This window comes from Gymnodraco acuticeps, unplaced genomic scaffold, assembly GCF_902827175.1.
Source record: "Gymnodraco acuticeps unplaced genomic scaffold, fGymAcu1.1, whole genome shotgun sequence".
NCBI lineage: Eukaryota > Metazoa > Chordata > Actinopteri > Perciformes > Bathydraconidae > Gymnodraco > Gymnodraco acuticeps.
In genome coordinates, this window is record NW_022989913.1 from 2,018,699 (window position 1) to 2,036,996 (window position 18,298).

General features: G+C 39.4%; 3 protein-coding genes across 5 annotated transcripts; 2 read left to right on the top strand and 1 right to left on the bottom strand.

Annotated features, from left to right (window-relative positions):
* The first annotated feature begins 4,451 nt into the window (after positions 1-4,451).
* Positions 4,452-12,120, top strand: cdcp2 (CUB domain containing protein 2). The gene is made up of 7 exons (XM_034209007.1): positions 4,452-4,538; positions 8,571-8,673; positions 8,914-9,261; positions 9,733-10,074; positions 10,886-11,239; positions 11,447-11,625; positions 11,756-12,120. The coding sequence occupies exons 1-7, from the start codon at positions 4,530-4,532 to the stop codon at positions 12,059-12,061; spliced, it is 1,641 nt and encodes a 546-aa protein (XP_034064898.1). The 5' UTR covers positions 4,452-4,529; the 3' UTR covers positions 12,062-12,120.
* Positions 12,112-14,715, bottom strand: tceanc2 (transcription elongation factor A (SII) N-terminal and central domain containing 2). Of its 2 annotated transcripts, XM_034209075.1 has the most exons (5): positions 14,587-14,715; positions 13,931-14,029; positions 13,691-13,832; positions 12,894-13,087; positions 12,112-12,603 (listed from the first exon to the last, which is right to left on the bottom strand). In XM_034209075.1, the coding sequence occupies exons 2-5, from the start codon at positions 14,027-14,029 to the stop codon at positions 12,415-12,417; spliced, it is 624 nt and encodes a 207-aa protein (XP_034064966.1). In that variant the 5' UTR covers positions 14,587-14,715; the 3' UTR covers positions 12,112-12,414. The 2 variants fall into 2 exon arrangements, with proteins under 2 accessions (XP_034064966.1, XP_034064955.1); XM_034209064.1 differs by lacking the exon at positions 14,587-14,715 and having other exon boundaries at positions 13,931-14,271.
* On the top strand, positions 14,663-18,140 carry tmem59 (transmembrane protein 59). Of its 2 annotated transcripts, none has more exons than XM_034209033.1 (8): positions 14,663-14,915; positions 15,129-15,234; positions 15,460-15,554; positions 15,654-15,806; positions 15,903-15,975; positions 16,419-16,539; positions 16,652-16,769; positions 17,424-18,140. In XM_034209033.1, the coding sequence occupies exons 1-8, from the start codon at positions 14,760-14,762 to the stop codon at positions 17,574-17,576; spliced, it is 975 nt and encodes a 324-aa protein (XP_034064924.1). In that variant the 5' UTR covers positions 14,663-14,759; the 3' UTR covers positions 17,577-18,140. The 2 variants fall into 2 exon arrangements, with proteins under 2 accessions (XP_034064924.1, XP_034064933.1); XM_034209042.1 differs by having other exon boundaries at positions 15,933-15,975.
* The last annotated feature ends 158 nt before the right edge of the window (positions 18,141-18,298 follow it).

Sequence of the window (18,298 nt, forward strand, 5' to 3'; positions counted from 1 at the left end):
TGGCGCATGCGTTGTGGCGCAAGCTACTTATAGGGGGTGATTTCCCTGACGCTGACGTCAAGATCTCCAGCCAATCAGGATTGGCGTAATGAGATTGATGCTTCTGTTTGCTCCGCGATGAGGCGCATCCCATAGTGAGACATCGAATGGAGTGTTATGAATGAGAACTGACTCATTATATCTCTGTGATATTTGTCTTTACTTCAAAGCTACTATTTTGCGCGCGTTACTATTTTGTGTGCTGAGCACTGACATTTCGCAGGTGATGTACTGAGCTGCGGATTCGCGTGATAATTATCTCCAGGTTAAGGCCGGACGACCACTTTCAAATTGTCACACTATTTTAACAATGTAATTTGATACATTGTTGTTATTCCTTCTTTTAATGAAGATACTGAATGAAGATATTTCTTATACATCCATGTAAAATGACCGCCACGCTGCAAAAGGTGCGCTCCATGTCACTTGTGTAGAAGGTATGTCACATGAGTGTAGCAGCCAACCTCAGGTGTTTGAAGATGATGGGGAAAGTTTTTTAAAGAGCCAGATCTTTAGGATCAACTTAAAAAATACTAAACAGCCACATTTGGCTCCCAACCGGTTCTTTATTTAGTAGGCCTACCACATATTGTTTGTTTTTTTCAGCCATGTTTAGCAAAGTTTTGACCTATGATTGGTGCAAATATAATAGAATCCTTAAAAGTATTCAGTGTAATTATTGCCTACTAAACCTTATCCTTTCCACAATACCAGCATTTTACATTATTTGTGTAATGCATTAAAATGTGTTCATATTGATGAAACACATAATTTGGTACACAAATTATATGCACCGTAAAAATGGCGACAGATCAGGGTGTAGGGTGTAATTTCCTCCTACTCAAATACAATACATGCTTGTGTGAGTCCCATAAACAACAGAGAAAGGAAACATTCCTCACATCAGGTACATTTATTTTTGATTTAATTAAAATGCAAATGTTTTAAACACATTTACTTGAGTCAAATTTAAATGCTAGATAACTACTTATAATACAATATTAAAGTGTTGTTGATACCTAAAGGAACAGCAGGAGATACATTGTTTAAGAATTAGAAAATAAGTTCAATACCACTGTGTCTATTAATATGAAGCTCCTCCAGGAGACAATTGGCTTGCCTTAGCATTCAAAATAAATGAATACTAATATACCAATCTAAATGTAACACATTGCATAAGAATTGTAAGCTTTAGATGTCCCAAACGGCATTTTATTTAGTACCACTTCTCACAATTCTGGGTTCTTATATTTGTTTTATATTCAAATGTAAATACAATAAAAAATAGTCTTTAGTGATGGAATTAGTGATACTGCTGATGTATCTGATAATGTCCTACATATTGTATATTTATAGTATTGTATGTATTAGATTAATTCACGATAATTTCTCAAAAGGTTATAAGATAAGATAAGATGGTACTTTATTGATCCCAATTTGGGTTATTGTTTTTGTTGCAGCAGCATAATAGACAAGGCATTTTACAATAAAACAAAACTAGAAATAAACAAGAAAATAGAAAATAAACATGTCGTTTACCTATTTGTTGGAGTTGTAATGACTTAAATTAAATTCCAAACTCCAAATCTTTTAGAGAATATATCTGATGCAGCTGTGACAACCAATTACATGCAGTATGATTTTATAAGAAAAATTATCTCATACAGTTAGACAATAACATCCAATTAAAACAGCTAAATCTTCTATTTAAGCCTCCAAGCACAGGCTTTACATTGTCTCATTATTTAAATTTCGCATCTCTTCACTGGTCATTTGAGGCTTTTGTTGAATATTCACTACGTTTATGCATTTACATCTGTATGAATACTAAAAGCCAACATAATGAATGTCCTCTTATATAGCGAAGTGAAGTAGAAGAAGTTGTCAAGGGAAGATGATTCTTTCTCCTTTGTGTAGCTTAGCCTCTAATGGTTTTTCATTGCCCTAATAACCATAGAGGGAGGCTTAGCTCATTATGGTCCATAATCCAATCTGAAAGCTCCCTAAATTCGAAGTGCAGACATATCAATATTGTCCTTGGTAGAGAGAGAGAGGGTGGGAATGTAACAAAGTGGCACGGAGAAAATGTAAAAAAATCACTGTGACAAAAAAACATTTCTGGCTGAAAGTGAGCACCAGCTGGGAATACAAGGTACAAGGTTATAGCAATGTTCCCTCTATTCATTCAGTTTGGCTGGTCCAGTCCTGCATAAAAAGTGCCACAAGTGCTATAGGACTATTATTGTGATGCTGACGACTCTGTCATTAGGTAAACCCATACTGTTAGAAAGGAAGTTTTTTGTATTATGTGCTTTCAAAAAGTCAAGAGTCAACTATTCATGAAACAATGTGTTGTGTACATCTAAAAATCATGCAGCATTAACTCATTCAGGTTTTTCCTTAGGCTCTGTCTTTATAAAACACACCATGCATTAAAAAATATTAAAAGACAAATCATGCTTGACACACCATAGTACACTTGGAGGTGGCATGGAGATGTGCTGCCAAGCTGCAGGCTGTGTCAGAAACATTAACTTTGTATCGTCTTGTGACATATATGCTTATATATTCATTTAATTTCCCCCGGACTGTCAAGAGCTTTAGAGAGCATTCATCAGAGTGAGCAGTTACCAACAGTCCCTGTATAGCTGTAACAGAATCTTACATAATCTCTCTTGATGTGGAAAAGTGTGTTTTGTAAACAGAGTACGTTTCTTTAATTTCTTGTGTACAACATATTTGCATCAATTGCACTCTTGTTGTTTGGATCCAAAGATGCCATAGCTGTCAAATGCCCCCTGCCCACAACAACATTAACTCAGACACACACACACCTACAAATATAGAAATGTGCACCCCTGCCATCAAGAAAATCCCTTCCACATATGATTCAGCATATTAATAATGGATTTTGTTATACTGCTGAATATATAAAAGTGTAACAAAATGCTAATTTCATGTATAGTTGTACCACAATTATTAAATTAAGCTCCAGGTCAATAGGCTGCTATTTGTTTGACTGACGTCTTTAATCTGCTGGAATATTCTAATAGTTTCAGCCTTATTTGTTTATTGAGTATTTACTTGCTAATAGGTGATTTAATTGCTCTAAACAAACGATATCTTTCAGAAACACATTTCAGCACTGCCCAGTGCTCACATCCTTGAACAATGACAAGCTTTCAGGGAGGACAGAATTAAAATTCAAAGGCAAGGCTGTTCAATTTAGTTCCAGGAACCGCTGTGTGAAAAACACTTGACTGATTTTAATCACATTCTTAGTTATTTCAGCTTAGAGCTCGGTATGACTTTTTAAAAGCCTGTGGTGATTTTCTCTTCAGTTTCTATAGTGCAACAGCACCATCTAGAAGGTCTCTGCAGGTATTATCCTTGCTCACGGAAACCATTTGATATTCCCGGCCTTCACAGCACTGCTGGAATAGCAAGCATTTATTTGCAGAATAGGTTTTTGCTAAGAGTACTTTATCTCCCTGTCTGTTATACACTCCACTGTGTCAGGATTATTGTTGCTTGTCTGTACTGTTCAGTTATAAGACAGCCAGGAGGAATGAGTCATGGGATATGATTGGCATTAAGGAAATACAACAAAACCTCCATCTGAGAGACATTGCAGCATTTAGTGTTTGGAGTGTAAACAGAATTTGCATTAAAAAGCTTGCATCTATCAAAATGTTAAGACTTCTGCCATCTCAGTTATTTTTTATTTAAACATCTAAAATAAGGAATGAAATGATTGCTTTATTAGATCAAATAATGGGAGAGATGATGAATCAAACAAGCATATGAAGTAATGCTACTAAAGGAGTGCGCACAATTATGTAAGACTTTATAATTTCACTAAACCTTTCGTTATAACTCTATTTTTTTCTGAACAACATTTATTGGACAGCTGTAATTAGGTTCTTCACAGAGACATTTTTTTATGGGCTATTTAAATACACAGTATGATGCACCATTAAAATGTTAGATGGTACACAATGAAGGATGTATTTTTCTCCCACTCAAATACAAGCTGCTTGTGTGAGCCTCAGCGGTAACATAAACAACAGAGACAGGAACCATTCCTCACAGCAGGTACTTTCATTTTTGATTAAATTAAAGTGCAAATGCTCGAGGACTTTTACTTTAGTCAAATTTAAATGCGGAATGACTACTTGTAATTGCATATTAGTGAATAACTTAAACATAAAGGAACAGCTGGGTATATTGTTGGAGAATTAGCTGAGAAGGTCGATACCAATCTGTCAGTTAAATATGAAGCTTCAGCCAGGAGACAGTTGGCTTGGCTCCCGCATGTCACTGCTCCTGCCAATAAATAGATTACCTCATACACCGACACCCCCAACTCAAATACATAATGCATGTTCATTTCTTAAGAGGTGCTGTTGAGAGGGGTGGGGGTTGTGGATCTAACTCAGGAGCTGTATAGGCTAACAATTTCCAAGCTGCTTCATATTCAATGGACACACATGAGAGTGGTATGATATCTTCTTGTTTAACCTTAGAAAAGAAACAAAGTTAGCACATTTTCCAGAATGTGAAACTATTCCTGTGAAGGGTTTTAGGTTGTTACATTTTTTTTGGGCCCCCTACTATCTCTATCTCACACTTTCAGCTGCATCTCACAGTCTTCTTCTAGGGCAAATATGAATATATGTTTGGGGATTATAGCTTTCATGCTCAATAGTGACTGTGCTTAACACCCCGATGTAGCTATTTGAATAGTAACATCGCATTGGAGAAAGTGAGATACTTATCATTTTATTTTTACTCTGAAACCATCTAACATCTAACCATCTGTGCATTTCTTAACCCTTGTGTTATGTTCACATTTCGCACCCTTTGGTAATGTTCGGGTCAAATTGACCCGGGACATATTTCAGGGTTTAAAAAAATACAGAACTAAATTCAACATGCACAATTCCTTATATATATTGTTTTTAACTCATTCCCCAACAATATAAATGAAATATATGATTAGTTTTTGAAAATACTCTTTGCTAGATCAAATTTTAAAATGGAAGTGTCCATCGTTTTTTGTGATAAAAATATAATTTATGTTAAAAAAAATAAAACTAGGTTTACGTTTTGCTCATGCTTTTCTAGGACAAATGTAAATGAAACCTTTATTCATTAATGTTTATTATTTTTAATCTGTCATATAATAATCAAAGCCCTGAAGGAAATAAAGCAATTTAACAGCAATTAAAACACAAGAAACACACATCCAAAAGTATTTGGCTGTGAAATATAGAGATGATGAAACATCCATATAAATGACAGATATACACACAAAGCAAATAAAAACAATTAACAGTCACTATTCATGAAATACAGTATATCCGAAAAATATATTGATGAAGTGACGCTGCAGAACATCATGTGAGTCAATGGGCAAGTCCGTTTAGGAAACACATGATGTACAGAACTTCTTCGTGTGTATAGCACATATGTACTTGTTGCAGTTGCTGCATGTAGTCTGTGTCTTGGAGTCCTTTGAGGGTCTACAGACCTGACAGCGCTTCCTTTTGCTGGCACAGGGTGCAATCTAGAACAGTAAAAGATGTATTAGTTCAGAAATTGTTTTCACCACATCTCCTAACACTGGAAAACACACACACACACACACACACACACACACACACACACACACACACACACACACACACACACACACACACACACACACACACACACACACACACACACACACACACACACACACACACCACTTACTTCAGGCACTGCAGGTTGTGGTTGTGTTGGCCTTGCAGGTGTAGCAGCAGGAGTTGCCACCATCTTCCTCAATATAGCAACAGAGGCTGGGTTCCTGGGCATGTGTTGTCTTCGCTGCATGTGAGGTGTCACCAGTGCCTTGCCAAGCTCCTCCAGAAAAATGCGTCTTCTTTGGAGCTTCTTTTGGTTCCATTCTGGGTTTATTGCCATCCAAAGTGCAAAGGCATTGTAAGCAGAGACATCCAGGATGTTGTAGAATATCACAAGTGGCCACCTCAAGGTCCTTCTTTGGCAGCTGTAGCAGGACAGCAGCTTGTCCAAGTTATCTACTCCTCCTTTGGTGGCATTGTAATCAAGTATTATATCTGGCTTACGGTCCTCACGGCCACTGATCTTTGCATCTCTGTGTAACGTGCTCATGAGAATGACATTTCTGCCCTTTTTTGGTATGTAGGATACCAGGGCAGTGTTGTCCGTGAACACAAAGTCGGAGGAATGAACTGGCCTTTTCTTCACCGTTATAAGATGAGGGGGAAGCTCTGTCTTGTTTTTTCGTACTGTTCCAATCATTGTGACTTTTCTTCTGAGAAGTTCTTGTCCCAGGCTGTGCGATGTGAACAAATGATCGCAGGTGACATTGTGGCCACTGAGGCCCTGCACCATGTCAAGCACCACTCTTGCCCCCTGGTTTTTCTCAGGCACTCCTCCCGCTGTCTTCCCTGTATACATTTGCATATTCCATGCATAGGATGATACAGCATCGCAGGCAGCCCAGATTTTTATTCCATACCTTGCTGGCTTGGAGGGAATATACTGCCTGAAAGGGCAGCGGCCTCTAAACCCCACAAGCCATTCATCCACAGTAACATTTGGCCCAGGGTTGTAGAGAGATGGAAGCCGCTGCACCCACTTGTCCCACACTGTGCGGATTGCTGCCAACTTGTCCCTCCGTCGTCTAGCAGGCCTGGTCTCCCTGTCATCAAACCTAACGATCCTTGACAAAATATGAAAAGTCTCAAGAGACATTGTTGCCCTGAAAATGGCTCTCCCTGTTTCAGCATCCCACAGACTCTCAGTGGACTCCCCTCTTGACCTATACACACCTGCAAGAATTAGGATGCCAAAGTATGCATGCACATGTGTAATATCCAACTCTTTCCATTCCTTCCCAAAAACCCGTCTCCCCTCAAGATTGGTCATGTCCAATATGATGTTTTGTATTGAGTCTGGCATCAAAAGCTCGAATGATGACTTGATGTCATGAACATGCGTCACTGCCATTCGTGTCGGCCCAGGTACCATCCTTATTATATTTGCAGACAAGCGAGTGGGCTTACTTATTGGGGATGAACACCATTCAATCCTGCCGTTCTTTGACATGTATGTCTTCACCTCTTCTTCTACTGTGGCTGGCTGTGGGGGTCTTCTTGCGGCTGGCTGTGGGGGTCCTTCAGCGGCTGGCTGTGGGGGTCTTCCAGCAGCTGGCTGTGGGGGTCTTCTTGCGGCTGGCTGTGGGGGTCCTTCAGCGGCTGGCTGTGGGGGTCTTCCAGCAGCTGGCTCTGAGTCAAGTTCATCTTCCAATTCGCTGTCAAATTCTGAGTTTACTTCCACATTATCCTCATCTTCAGAAATGTCTTCCTGTTCCACTTCACCGTGTTCTTCTAATGCATTCCACTCACTCTCATCCATTATTAGCTCCAAGGCTCTTTGAGCAGAATATCTTTTGGCCATTTTGCTGGTAGATAATTGTAGTTCTGCACTACACTGTAATGTGAGGTTATGTCTCTGTTTAGTCCCTCCTCTGGGGTGCAGGTGCGAGGGGGACTGTGGTGTGTGTGTGTGTGGTGTGTGTGTGTGTGTGTGGTGTGTGTGTGTGTGTGTGTGTGTGTGTGTGTGTGTGTGTGTGTGTGGTGTGTGTGTGTGTGTGTGTGTGTGTGTGGTGTGTGTGTGTGTGTGTGTGTGTGTGTGTGTGTGTGTGTGTGTGTGTGTGTGTGTGTGTGTGTGTGTGTGTGTGTGTGTGTGTGTCTGTGTTTCTGTGTGTTTTTCTCTGTCTGTCTGTCCTGGTATTGTATGCAGGTCAGATTGACCCAAACCTCTTATAAAGGATATAAATGCGGGTGGGCATTTCATAAGTGGAAAAAAATAAAAACAATTCCACATGTCCTTCACAATAAATAAGCCCCGGCCATTGAGTTTCAGGTTGAACGAAAATATCCTTATATATTTTTTTATTCATTGAAAATGGAAGTCGGGTCAATTTGACCCGAACACCACACAAAGGGTAGACTTACATACCCATTCAAAGGAGAGATGTTGGAGTCTGTGTGTCGTGCGTGAGCTGCTTTTCTACACAGTGCCCCTTACTCCAAGACATCAATAGTTCTGGGCTCCTCTCTCTCACATTGCTCTAATGAAGCCATTTATAGTGACAAATGTGATCATCCGCCTCTCTTTCTTCCTGTCTCTTTTATCAACTATACTTGCAGCTGGTGTTCAGTGTGTGTGAGTGAGAGATGTGAGTGAGAGAGAGACACTATCATTAAAAATGTATAGCAACTCTCCAAGCACTGTCCTGACAAGCCACTCATGCTCATTGGGTATCAGTCATTAAAATGTAGCAAAGAGGCCAAAGCGTGGGCTACGTTGGTATCGGGTTTCTCATTCAGGATGTGGATGAATTTTTCAAAGTCCTATTACCTCTACAGGCACCGCTGCTGATGTCTCAAGGCTGTGTGCTCTGACGCTGCTGTTGTTTGTCTTTGCTGTTGTTGTAGCTAAGGCGTGACAAAAGCAGAATCAACAATAGCAACATGAGTCTCAGGGTGGCTATACTGATTCATTTATTACTGCTTGTTGACAAGGCTGATTTTAAAAAAGGTGAGTTGCTATTTGTTATCTTGCAAAGCTTAAATTTGATGAAAGTGCTTTGTTTTGCAGGTACTGTATATACAGAGAAAGTTGGGCCTCAATTGTTCAATGTCAGCTTGTAATACTACTTTCAGAGGTTGTATCAGGTTGCTGGAGAAAAAGTGTCAAATAAATAATTGAGCGAGGAAAGAGCTAAAAAGTATATTTTCCTTTTGATAAGAAATTAAACTTGAGTTTTGTAATTATAAGGTGTCAAATGTGGAGGAATCCTCTCTGCTCCGTCTGGTAATATCTCTAGTCCAAACTTCCCTGGCCTGTATCCCTACAACATCGACTGTTCCTGGCTCATTGTTGTGGCCGAGGGCTCCTCCGTCCTCCTCACCTTTCACCACTTTGAGCTGGAGTACCATGCCAACTGTGCTTACGACTACATCAAGATCTACAATGGCATATCCAAGGATGAAGGGAACCTCCTTGGGACATTTTGTGGTGACATCTCCCCTCCTCAGTTCACATCTTCTTGGAATGTCATGTCCATTATCTTCCATTCAGACCGCCATGTGGCCTACAGGGGCTTCAGTGTTGGCTACAGAAAAGGTAACTCATTATCTTTGATGCAATGTGACAGGGATCAGTGGGCCATCTGCCCAAAACTTGAGTTATTTTTTTTCTAGCTATGATAAAATCCATGACTTTAAGCTACAACTTCTTACCCTTAGGAGAATTTAGATATCACAAAATCATTATATAGAAAAAACTCTTAAGACATCCTTATGTCTCTGTAAGGCTGTAATTAGGCACAGTGGTGCTTTGAGCTAAATGTCAACATCAGCATGCTATCATGCTCACAATAATAAAGGAAGTTGCAAGCATTTTTATGTTTAGCTACAATGTCATCATCTGTGTTGAGTGTGTTATCATACTAACCTTTGATAATGAACCCTTAACTATAGGCTATAGGGATTGTCGTTGGAAATTAGACTTGGCACAACACTACACGAAAGGTTATTGTTCCCATTAACATCATAAGTGCAAGATGCATCTGAGTTTGCCTTCTTTTCTCTATAGATGTGTGTGGTGGAGTCCTCACAGGTCTTTCAGGTGTGATCTCCAGTCCAGGCTATCCTCTGGAGTACAGCAACAATGCTGACTGCTCCTGGGCCATCCACGTGTCCAACACCAGCGTGGTCACCTTGGTCTTCTTGGACTTCCAGCTGGAAAACAACGAGGGGTGTAATTTTGACTTTGTTGCCCTGTTTGATGGCCCGACAGTCACCCATCACCACCTGAGCAAATACTGCGGGGCAGATAGACCTCCTATCATTGTCACCACCTCCAATCATCTTCTGGTGCTCTTCAAGTCTGACTTCAACATTGGTGGGCGTGGGTTCAAGGCCTACTATTACTCAGGTAGGAAAGTTTAATGTAATAAGTTGTATTTGAAAATGCAATTTAAATTCCTTTGAGTATTTGACCCTATTGCCCCTTTATGCTTTTTGAATAACAACAGGAACTGGAAATGTAACAAAGGACAAGGTGAAATACTTCAATATGAGACTTTCAGGTTATCATAAAGCAACTGTTATTCAATAAAATCTAATTCAGAAGAGAAAATCTCCCATGAAAGAAAAAAATATATATATATATTACATTACACTGAACATTTGAAACAAGATAAAAATGACCTACAAAATAGCTCTAAAGATGTTGACGTCTGATGAATGAAAATTGAATACCAATGCAACAATGCAAATCGGTCATCACCGTCCCTACAGCAAGAAGAAAAAAATCCGACAGTAAAATTCCTTGAGTGTTCGAGCCAAAGCCCAGACTTAAATCCAATTCAAACACTGCATAATAACTTTTTAGACAGCTGATCACAGAATGTCCCCGTCTGACCTTGTCGAGCATAAACCAATTTGCAAGAGGATGAAAATCCTTCAACACAGTTGCAAAAGGATTGAGACAGATTTGAATTAATGTATCATTAATCCTCACTTATTTAATTTGTCATAATGCTTTTCACATTATTTTGAATCTATTTTGAATTCTGATGACCACACCAGTGAATGAACTGTTAGACAGTTTAGGATACTTTTACAAACATGAACTTTTACTTTTGTGGTACTCCCTTGAATCAAACATTGGAAGCAGCATCCTCAGAAAAGTAATGTGTTATAAATAGAGTTGACTAACTTATCTGATCAACTGTACTTAACAGATGAGTGCCAGCAGGTCCTGTCAGATGTAAACGGAAACTTTAGCAGCCCGCACTTCCCAAACATCTACCCAAACAACATCAACTGCCACTGGAGCATCACTCTAGCGGCTGGGTACCGCATCAAACTCTTCTTCCCTGTCATGGACTTGGAAGACCGCAACAGTCTGTCAGACGAGTGCGACTACGACTCTGTGGCAGTTTATGACGGGGAAAGTCAGACGGACCCCCTGCTGGGGTGCTGGTGTGGCAGAGATCACACCCCCTTTCTCGTCTCCAAAGGGAACAAGTTGCTGGTGGTCCTCAACACAGACAGAAATGAGGCTCACAGAGGGTTTACTGCTTCTTATCTTGGAGGTAAATGTTCCCTACCAAAGCATTTCATTCATTTCAGAAGGAAAAACTTCTTATTTATATCTGTACTACTTCTACTAAGGGTGCACCCCCTACTGCTACTGTCTAAATCTCAGCTAAAAATACTCTTGGCTAGACTCTAATATGCAACAATGGTTTCCATGTTGTTTAAAAAAGTTATAACTATGTTTTTGTACCCCTTAATCCAAGTGGTTCCTGTAAACATTAGCTGCACAAGATCAGAATTTACCATACTGATACCACAGCAGTCCTTGCCTCAGCTGGACAGAGAGAGCATCTACCTGGGAGACCCGTCCTGTACAGCCCAGCTCACAGCCACCTCATATAAGATACTTGCTCAGTTTGTCAACTGTGGAACTGCTGGACAGGTGACTATCCCGTATCCTGTCACTTTCAGATGCATCAAATTGGCAAAAATATTAACCATACTTTATCTGTAAAAGAGATGTTTCGTATGTCTTGCTTTTTTCTAATACTGTAACTCATGATCCCTTACAGAAAATTCGGAACATCACCGTGCTGGTGAACAAACTCTACATCGATTTCTCTGATGGGAAACAGCAGAATGTGCAGGAATATAGAGTGCAGTGCGACGCCCTGAGGAAGATAGCGTCTGTGTCCATCATTTCAGCGGAGGAGCGTCATCTGGAGGAGCAGGCCAAGCAGACTGACAAAAAAAGTCCTGAAGCTCCAGGGGGTCCAGAAGCGGTGCCTCATGATCTGAGTGATATTGTCTTTATTAGCATCTGTGTTCTGGCTGTTATTCTCATGGTGATTGCTATAATTTGGCTGGTGCTGCTTTAGTAATATATGTTAATGATCTTATATGACAAAAGAGGACTCAAATGCTTAAGTTGGCATATTTTCAATCATATTTTTTTATAAAAAAATGTTCACCAATAGTATAACAACACATCATTTACAAAAAACGTCTATGATTCCAGATAAAAGACGGCATTATCATCACCATCAACAATAAATTATTCTTGACTGTGTTTTACATTCAGTTATGAAACAGTGTAAGGTTGCTGATGTGCCACAAAGTGTAAACATATTTTGTATCTCCTTTACAGAAAATAATAAAAAGATTAAAAAATCAAATGCATCAAAAAGATTTGCAATGTTCAAGTAAAACCAACCAGAGGTCTTTACACCAGTTATTTTTTGTATTTGGAAACCAGCTGGTTGACTGACATTGAGTTGTCCTTCACTTGAGTTCTGATTTCTGGGTTGTGTTTGAAGGCAAACACCAGCGCTCTAACGGTCCGTCTGTATGAACCGCTGAGTAACCGGGAGCTCAGGTGAAACACTTCTCTCTCAATGTTGTCTATTAGACCCGAATCCTCCTGTAGGCCAGATAAGAAAATAAAAAGAACCAGAATACATTAAAAAACAGGCCTACAAAAAGATGTCAATGGTCTTGAATCAAACGCACTGTGTATTTGTATAAAGAGTAACATGGTGAGAAAGAGGTTTTTTCCAATCAAAATTATACTTGTAGAATGTATTATACATTAGTCATCAATTTATATTACCAGACTACCGCAACCGGTGTAATGTCAAATGTAAATTAGATGCGAGGTACAGAATAAGTAGTAGGCATCACATTAGACTTCACTGAGCCGCTCCTTCTCACCTTGACCTCCAGGGCCTCAGACATTAGTCTTCTGGCGTTGCTCCGGAGTCCTTCAGATTGTTTGTCGGAGCGCACTTCAATAGACGGCTTATTGGAATTCTCCTCAATGAATGTCCTCCAGTCAGTGTAAACCTTTGCTGCCAATGAACTAACTTCAGGGTCCAGATGCTTGCGCATTTTGTTGACAGTGTGACCTTAGAAGAGAGAGAGGTTTTCATAATGTGTTGAAATAAACAATGTGAATCTGATTCAGGGCCTGGCAGGTATTAGTGCTGATGTAACAATGCATTCAACTACAACTCAGGACTTGAACCTAGGGCTGTGCGATATGGAACAAATATCACCATGTTTTACAACACAATTGCAGGGTAAACTATTGAAGCTTTCACCAAATATTTAAACAATCTAATTTGTGGTTATAATGAAAAAGTGTGTAAAGGCAAATCATTGAAGGGCTAGTACAGTCTGGTTAAGTTCAGAAAATAATATCCATTTACAGTAAGCAGCCTTTAAAACCAGGAAAAGACAGTTAAGCAATATTACAATATCCAAAATGTAAGAAGATATCTAGTCTCATATCATGATATTTATGTATTATAGATATATTGCTCAGCACTTGTTGTAACTATGCAGTAGGCTATGTCAATCTTTGAGATATTAATTAAATTAGGTGGTTGTTATACAATCAGTGCTCAGTACTGTACATGCTTAAGATGTATAATACATGTTTATGCTTTCCATATCAGCACAGCAACCAGCAAATTGTAAAATAACTTGTTGGAGTTTCCTTAATTTACCTATTTTAGTGGACTTGAGCACCTCTCTGGATGGGATCTTCTTGCCGAGCTCTGTGAGGGCAGACAGCAGGTTGTCCTTGCTCTGTTCTGGCAGCTCCAACATGGACTTGTAGCGCATGATATCCTCAATCACAACCACCCTCTGTCAGCAAAACACAAGGGCAATGAATGACCAGAGTAAGTATGACACAAAGTAACAGTGACTTTTCCTGATCATCACATGTAGGACTCATATCTCACCCGTAAAGATTCAATTGTAGTTTGTTTGTAAACCTTTCCGTTGCTTTTCGATTTTGTAGGTGTTTCACCCTTGGGAAGTCGCACTACAAACTTGTCCATCTTCAAAAACAAAGTAGCAAGATACCTATTAGATTAAGACAGGCAAATTGATAAAGACTGCTGTTAGCACTTAGGTATAACGTTGCCCAGCTAATCTCCTCAGCAATTCAGTGAATTGAAGCCATTGTCAGCTTGATTCAAGTCATTCCTTCATACTACACTCATTACAAGTTTCCTTCATAACCACAACTGTGACAATCAGTTTGGTTGGTATTGCTAGCTGCAGCTGAATTGCTAGTAAACAGTAGCAACCGATGTTGCCTTCAGGTGCTGGAGACATTACCAGAATACCAGTATGCTTGTTGAACCCGAACCAACAAAATGGAAAGTAAATTGTGCGGAAAGTATTGTGCAATACATACAAATGATAAGAATGAATTCAGAAATACAATTGTAATATTATTAAACTACAAAAAGCTTCAATATTCAGTGTTTCTTATTCTCTGTGTAACATTAACTCTTAATTTGAATTCCTTTTTTAATTAGCTAGGTATCTCCTAAAAGTCATGGAAATAAAACATTGTTGGTTCATAAAATAAAAACATGCTGATTCTCACCCAATTTGTTGTTTAATTATCTATCATGTGAAGGATTTAACAGTTTACGAGGAACACTCAAACACAGCAAAACATTCAGGAAGTCTCGCGTGAGGCAGAGTTCCCGTGATATAACAGGCCGATTAGGGAGGAGGAAGAAGAGCGTGTTGTTTGTTTAGGTTTTCGCAGACAAAATGGGGACTCTCTCCTCCTTTGTTTGTGTGTTAGGACTTTTCGTCCTGCTTGCGTTCACATCAGCATCTACTGATGCTTTCGACAGCGTGTTGGGAAACACGGCATCCTGCCATAAGTCATGTGAAATGACATACAGTTTGCACACGTATCCACGGGTAAGTACTCCTTCCGATGAGGAAAGTAATGTCTGCTAGTGTTAGCTAACGTTGGTAACTTGGTTGAGCAGAAGTGTAAACCTCACTTTGTCACAACGCCTTCTGTCTTGTTAAATGTTGCGAAGGAGAGCTCATGCAAAAGTTAATGGCGTTATATATTTCACGGTTGTTGTTTGTGTTGCCATTTAACTGGTCCCGTGGTTTGTTTTTTAGGAGGAGGAACTGTATGCCTGTCAGAGAGGCTGCCGTCTGTTCTCAATTTGCCAGTTTGTCCGTGACAGTGATGATCTGAATCAAACCAAATCCGAGTGTGAATCAAGTAAGTTATGCATTTAGCTACTGACCTATTTTATTCACCAATGCAAAGTGTCCAGGCCTTTATGACACCATTCTGAAGTCATCACCTACTGTAAAGCTGTAAACAGGTGCGCCTCCTCATAATAAACCCTGGTATTGGCACACCCAATTGCATAAAAGGTAGACTAATTCTACTCCTTTTGTCAAACCTGTTTCAACTGTTACTTCTCTTTAACATTTTTTACAGCCTGTCGTGAAGCCTACACTCATTCTGATGAGCAGTATGCATGCAACCTGGGCTGTCAGAATCAGCTTCCATTTGCTGAGCAGCGAAATGAGCAGGTACAATCAAGTGTGAATCAATGAGTAGCATGTAGGGATGGATGTACACATCTCTCAATAAAGAACTGTTTCTCAGTATTGCTTGCTTTTGCTTTGCAGCTGGAGGCCATGATGCCTAGGATCCACATGCTGTACCCCCTGACGCTGGTCAGAGGACTCTGGGAGGATGTGATGACTCAGGCTCACAGCTTCATCACCTCCACGTGGACTTTCTACCTCCAGGCTGATGATGGCAAAGTTGTCATTTTCCAGGTATTGTACTGAGTAGGGAAAACACAACAGACTAGGCAATCTTATCCAACATACTGTTTGCAAAAATGACCCTGTTAAACATATTCTGTGTAACAGACTGAACCACAAGTCAAGTTTTTCACCCAGTTTGAAGTAGAAAAAGAAGTCAAAGAAGAGCCGCAGAGGAGCTGTAAGTCCTTTTTAATTTAATTTTCTTAAAATACACCTTATGAATGAAGTTGTCGTTATTCTCTGCATTTCTTTATTATACGTATAAACGTGTGTTTGGGTATGGCCAGTATAGTCTTAACCTAACCTAGTGTACTCTTCTGATCACCCAAAAAATGCAATAGAGAGCCACATAGCTGTACTGAGTGACATGTTTGTTATATTGAACACGAAACATTATTTTTAACCAATCTCACATACATCATCCTGCCACAATATATGCTCAGACGAGACCACCAAACGCTTTAGTGACTCCGTTTTGAGTAGCATTTTCTAGAAACTACATTGCCCAGCTGTTTTGCATAATAATTAAATGTAATGAAAGTATATCTCTTTGGGCAGTCTTTACTAGTTTGCATCTTCATATACGGAGCAAATGTTTAACCTCTTTTTCTCCTTTTCTAGTCCCAGGGTTGGGCCCATTTTACAAAGAATACCACCGCACTTTAATCCAGGAGAGGGACAGAGACATGACCGGGGACCGCAGCTACGATGATGGATACAACCTCTTCAGCTGCCTTTCAAGGTTGGTTAGCACACATTTATCTATTTGTCAAGGGGGTTTTTAACTTGCTTTGCAAAGCACGATATTAGCAACGCTGCCTACACAAGCTCTCTATTTGTTATGTCCTCCTCAGGAACCCTTGGCTACCAGGGTGGATCCTAACCACAACCCTGATCCTGTCCGTGCTGGTCCTGATCTGGATCTGCTGCGCCACCATGGCTACTGCTGTGGACCAGTATGTACCTGCTGAGGTAAGCTCTGTGTTTTTTTTTATTGGCTCTCGGGTTACTTTAAATCAAATTTTAGACATGTCCAATCCTAATTTTCTTGCTGAAATAGATGAGGTGATTAATACCCTTTTTATATCTGTAGTGTAAATATGTGGCTGGGGCAAACAACTAGTTGGCTTCAAAAGGTATATTAACGCATATAATGTTTGTTAAATCTGTACAAAAACTGAGATGTAACATCTGGTTGCCTAGCATCTGTATTTGTAACCCTTCTGTTTTCGTATGGATTAAATAAACAAGATTTAACATGTGAGCTTTTGAGGTGATGTTAGGCACATTTTGAACCTTCGGATAGATCATCGCGAACTGTTTCCAGTCTTTGTGCTGAATTAAGCTTCATGTTAACAGTACAGGTGTGAAGGTAGCATCGGTCTCCTCATCTGGTTCGCAGCATTAAAGTTAATGAGTGTATTTCTCAAAATGATAATTATGATTCTATTGAGTGAAACGGGATCTGGTAAATGCAGAACTTGATTCTTAATTGATTCCTTACGTAACATCTTGCTTCATAATAAAGTTGAGTGTAGTTATTTTCAAGGTTGTGATTATGTTTACTTCTGAGTACTGTTTATATTCAAACTACATTCCAATCATTTCTTTATTCTTCCTTTTTAGAAATTGAGCATCTATGGTGACAGGGAGTATTTAAGTGAAAAGAAGCTGACTCCATATCCAGCCTCCTCCCTGCTGATCATTACCTCCAAAGGCCCTGAGGAAGAAGCCGGGCCCCTCCCTTCCAAAGTCAACCTGGGCCAGTCTGACATCTAGAAGCCAAAGCTGTAGCAAAGAAGCCATTTCCTCTTTTAATGAATAATCTTTAGTTGATTGTTATCCTCTGGCACAAGACACGTGCTTCCTTTGGTCTAAACAGGAGTAACTGCATTACTGATATAATGTCTCCTTTATTAATGCTTTCTAAATTAGATTGATAAAGGTTTTTTTCTGTATATTGGTATAATTGAGGCATTATAATATAGTGATGGCAGCAGTCAAATGTTTTGGAAGTTTTCTTTAAATGCAATGTGTGCGTTAGCTGGTGGTGTTGGTGTGCTTGTTTTCTTGAAACATGTTGAAATGAACTATTTGTGACTTGAAGTGATACAGGTTTAATCCCATACCCTCAACTTTTAAGTAAGATTGTGCTAATATTGCAGACTCTCCCTGTTTGTTCATGCTTTCACTGCTATGATTTACAGATGATATTGAATTTTACAATAAAATTGTATGTTCTTTATCTTAACTAATGGAGACGGTACACACAGTATGTCTTTCCTGCTTCACTGTTGTCTGTTCTTTTAATGATGGATCAGAATTAAATACAATGGATTGACATGGGTGTGACTTTTTTCAATCATTTTATACTCTAGCTTTGGAATTGGACTCAATTGGTAAATACATTTTGAACAAAACAATGTAGCTGTAAAAGTAACCAACGTCATACATTTCAAGGGGATACATTCCTAAAATACTCCTTGTTTTAAATCTGAAAA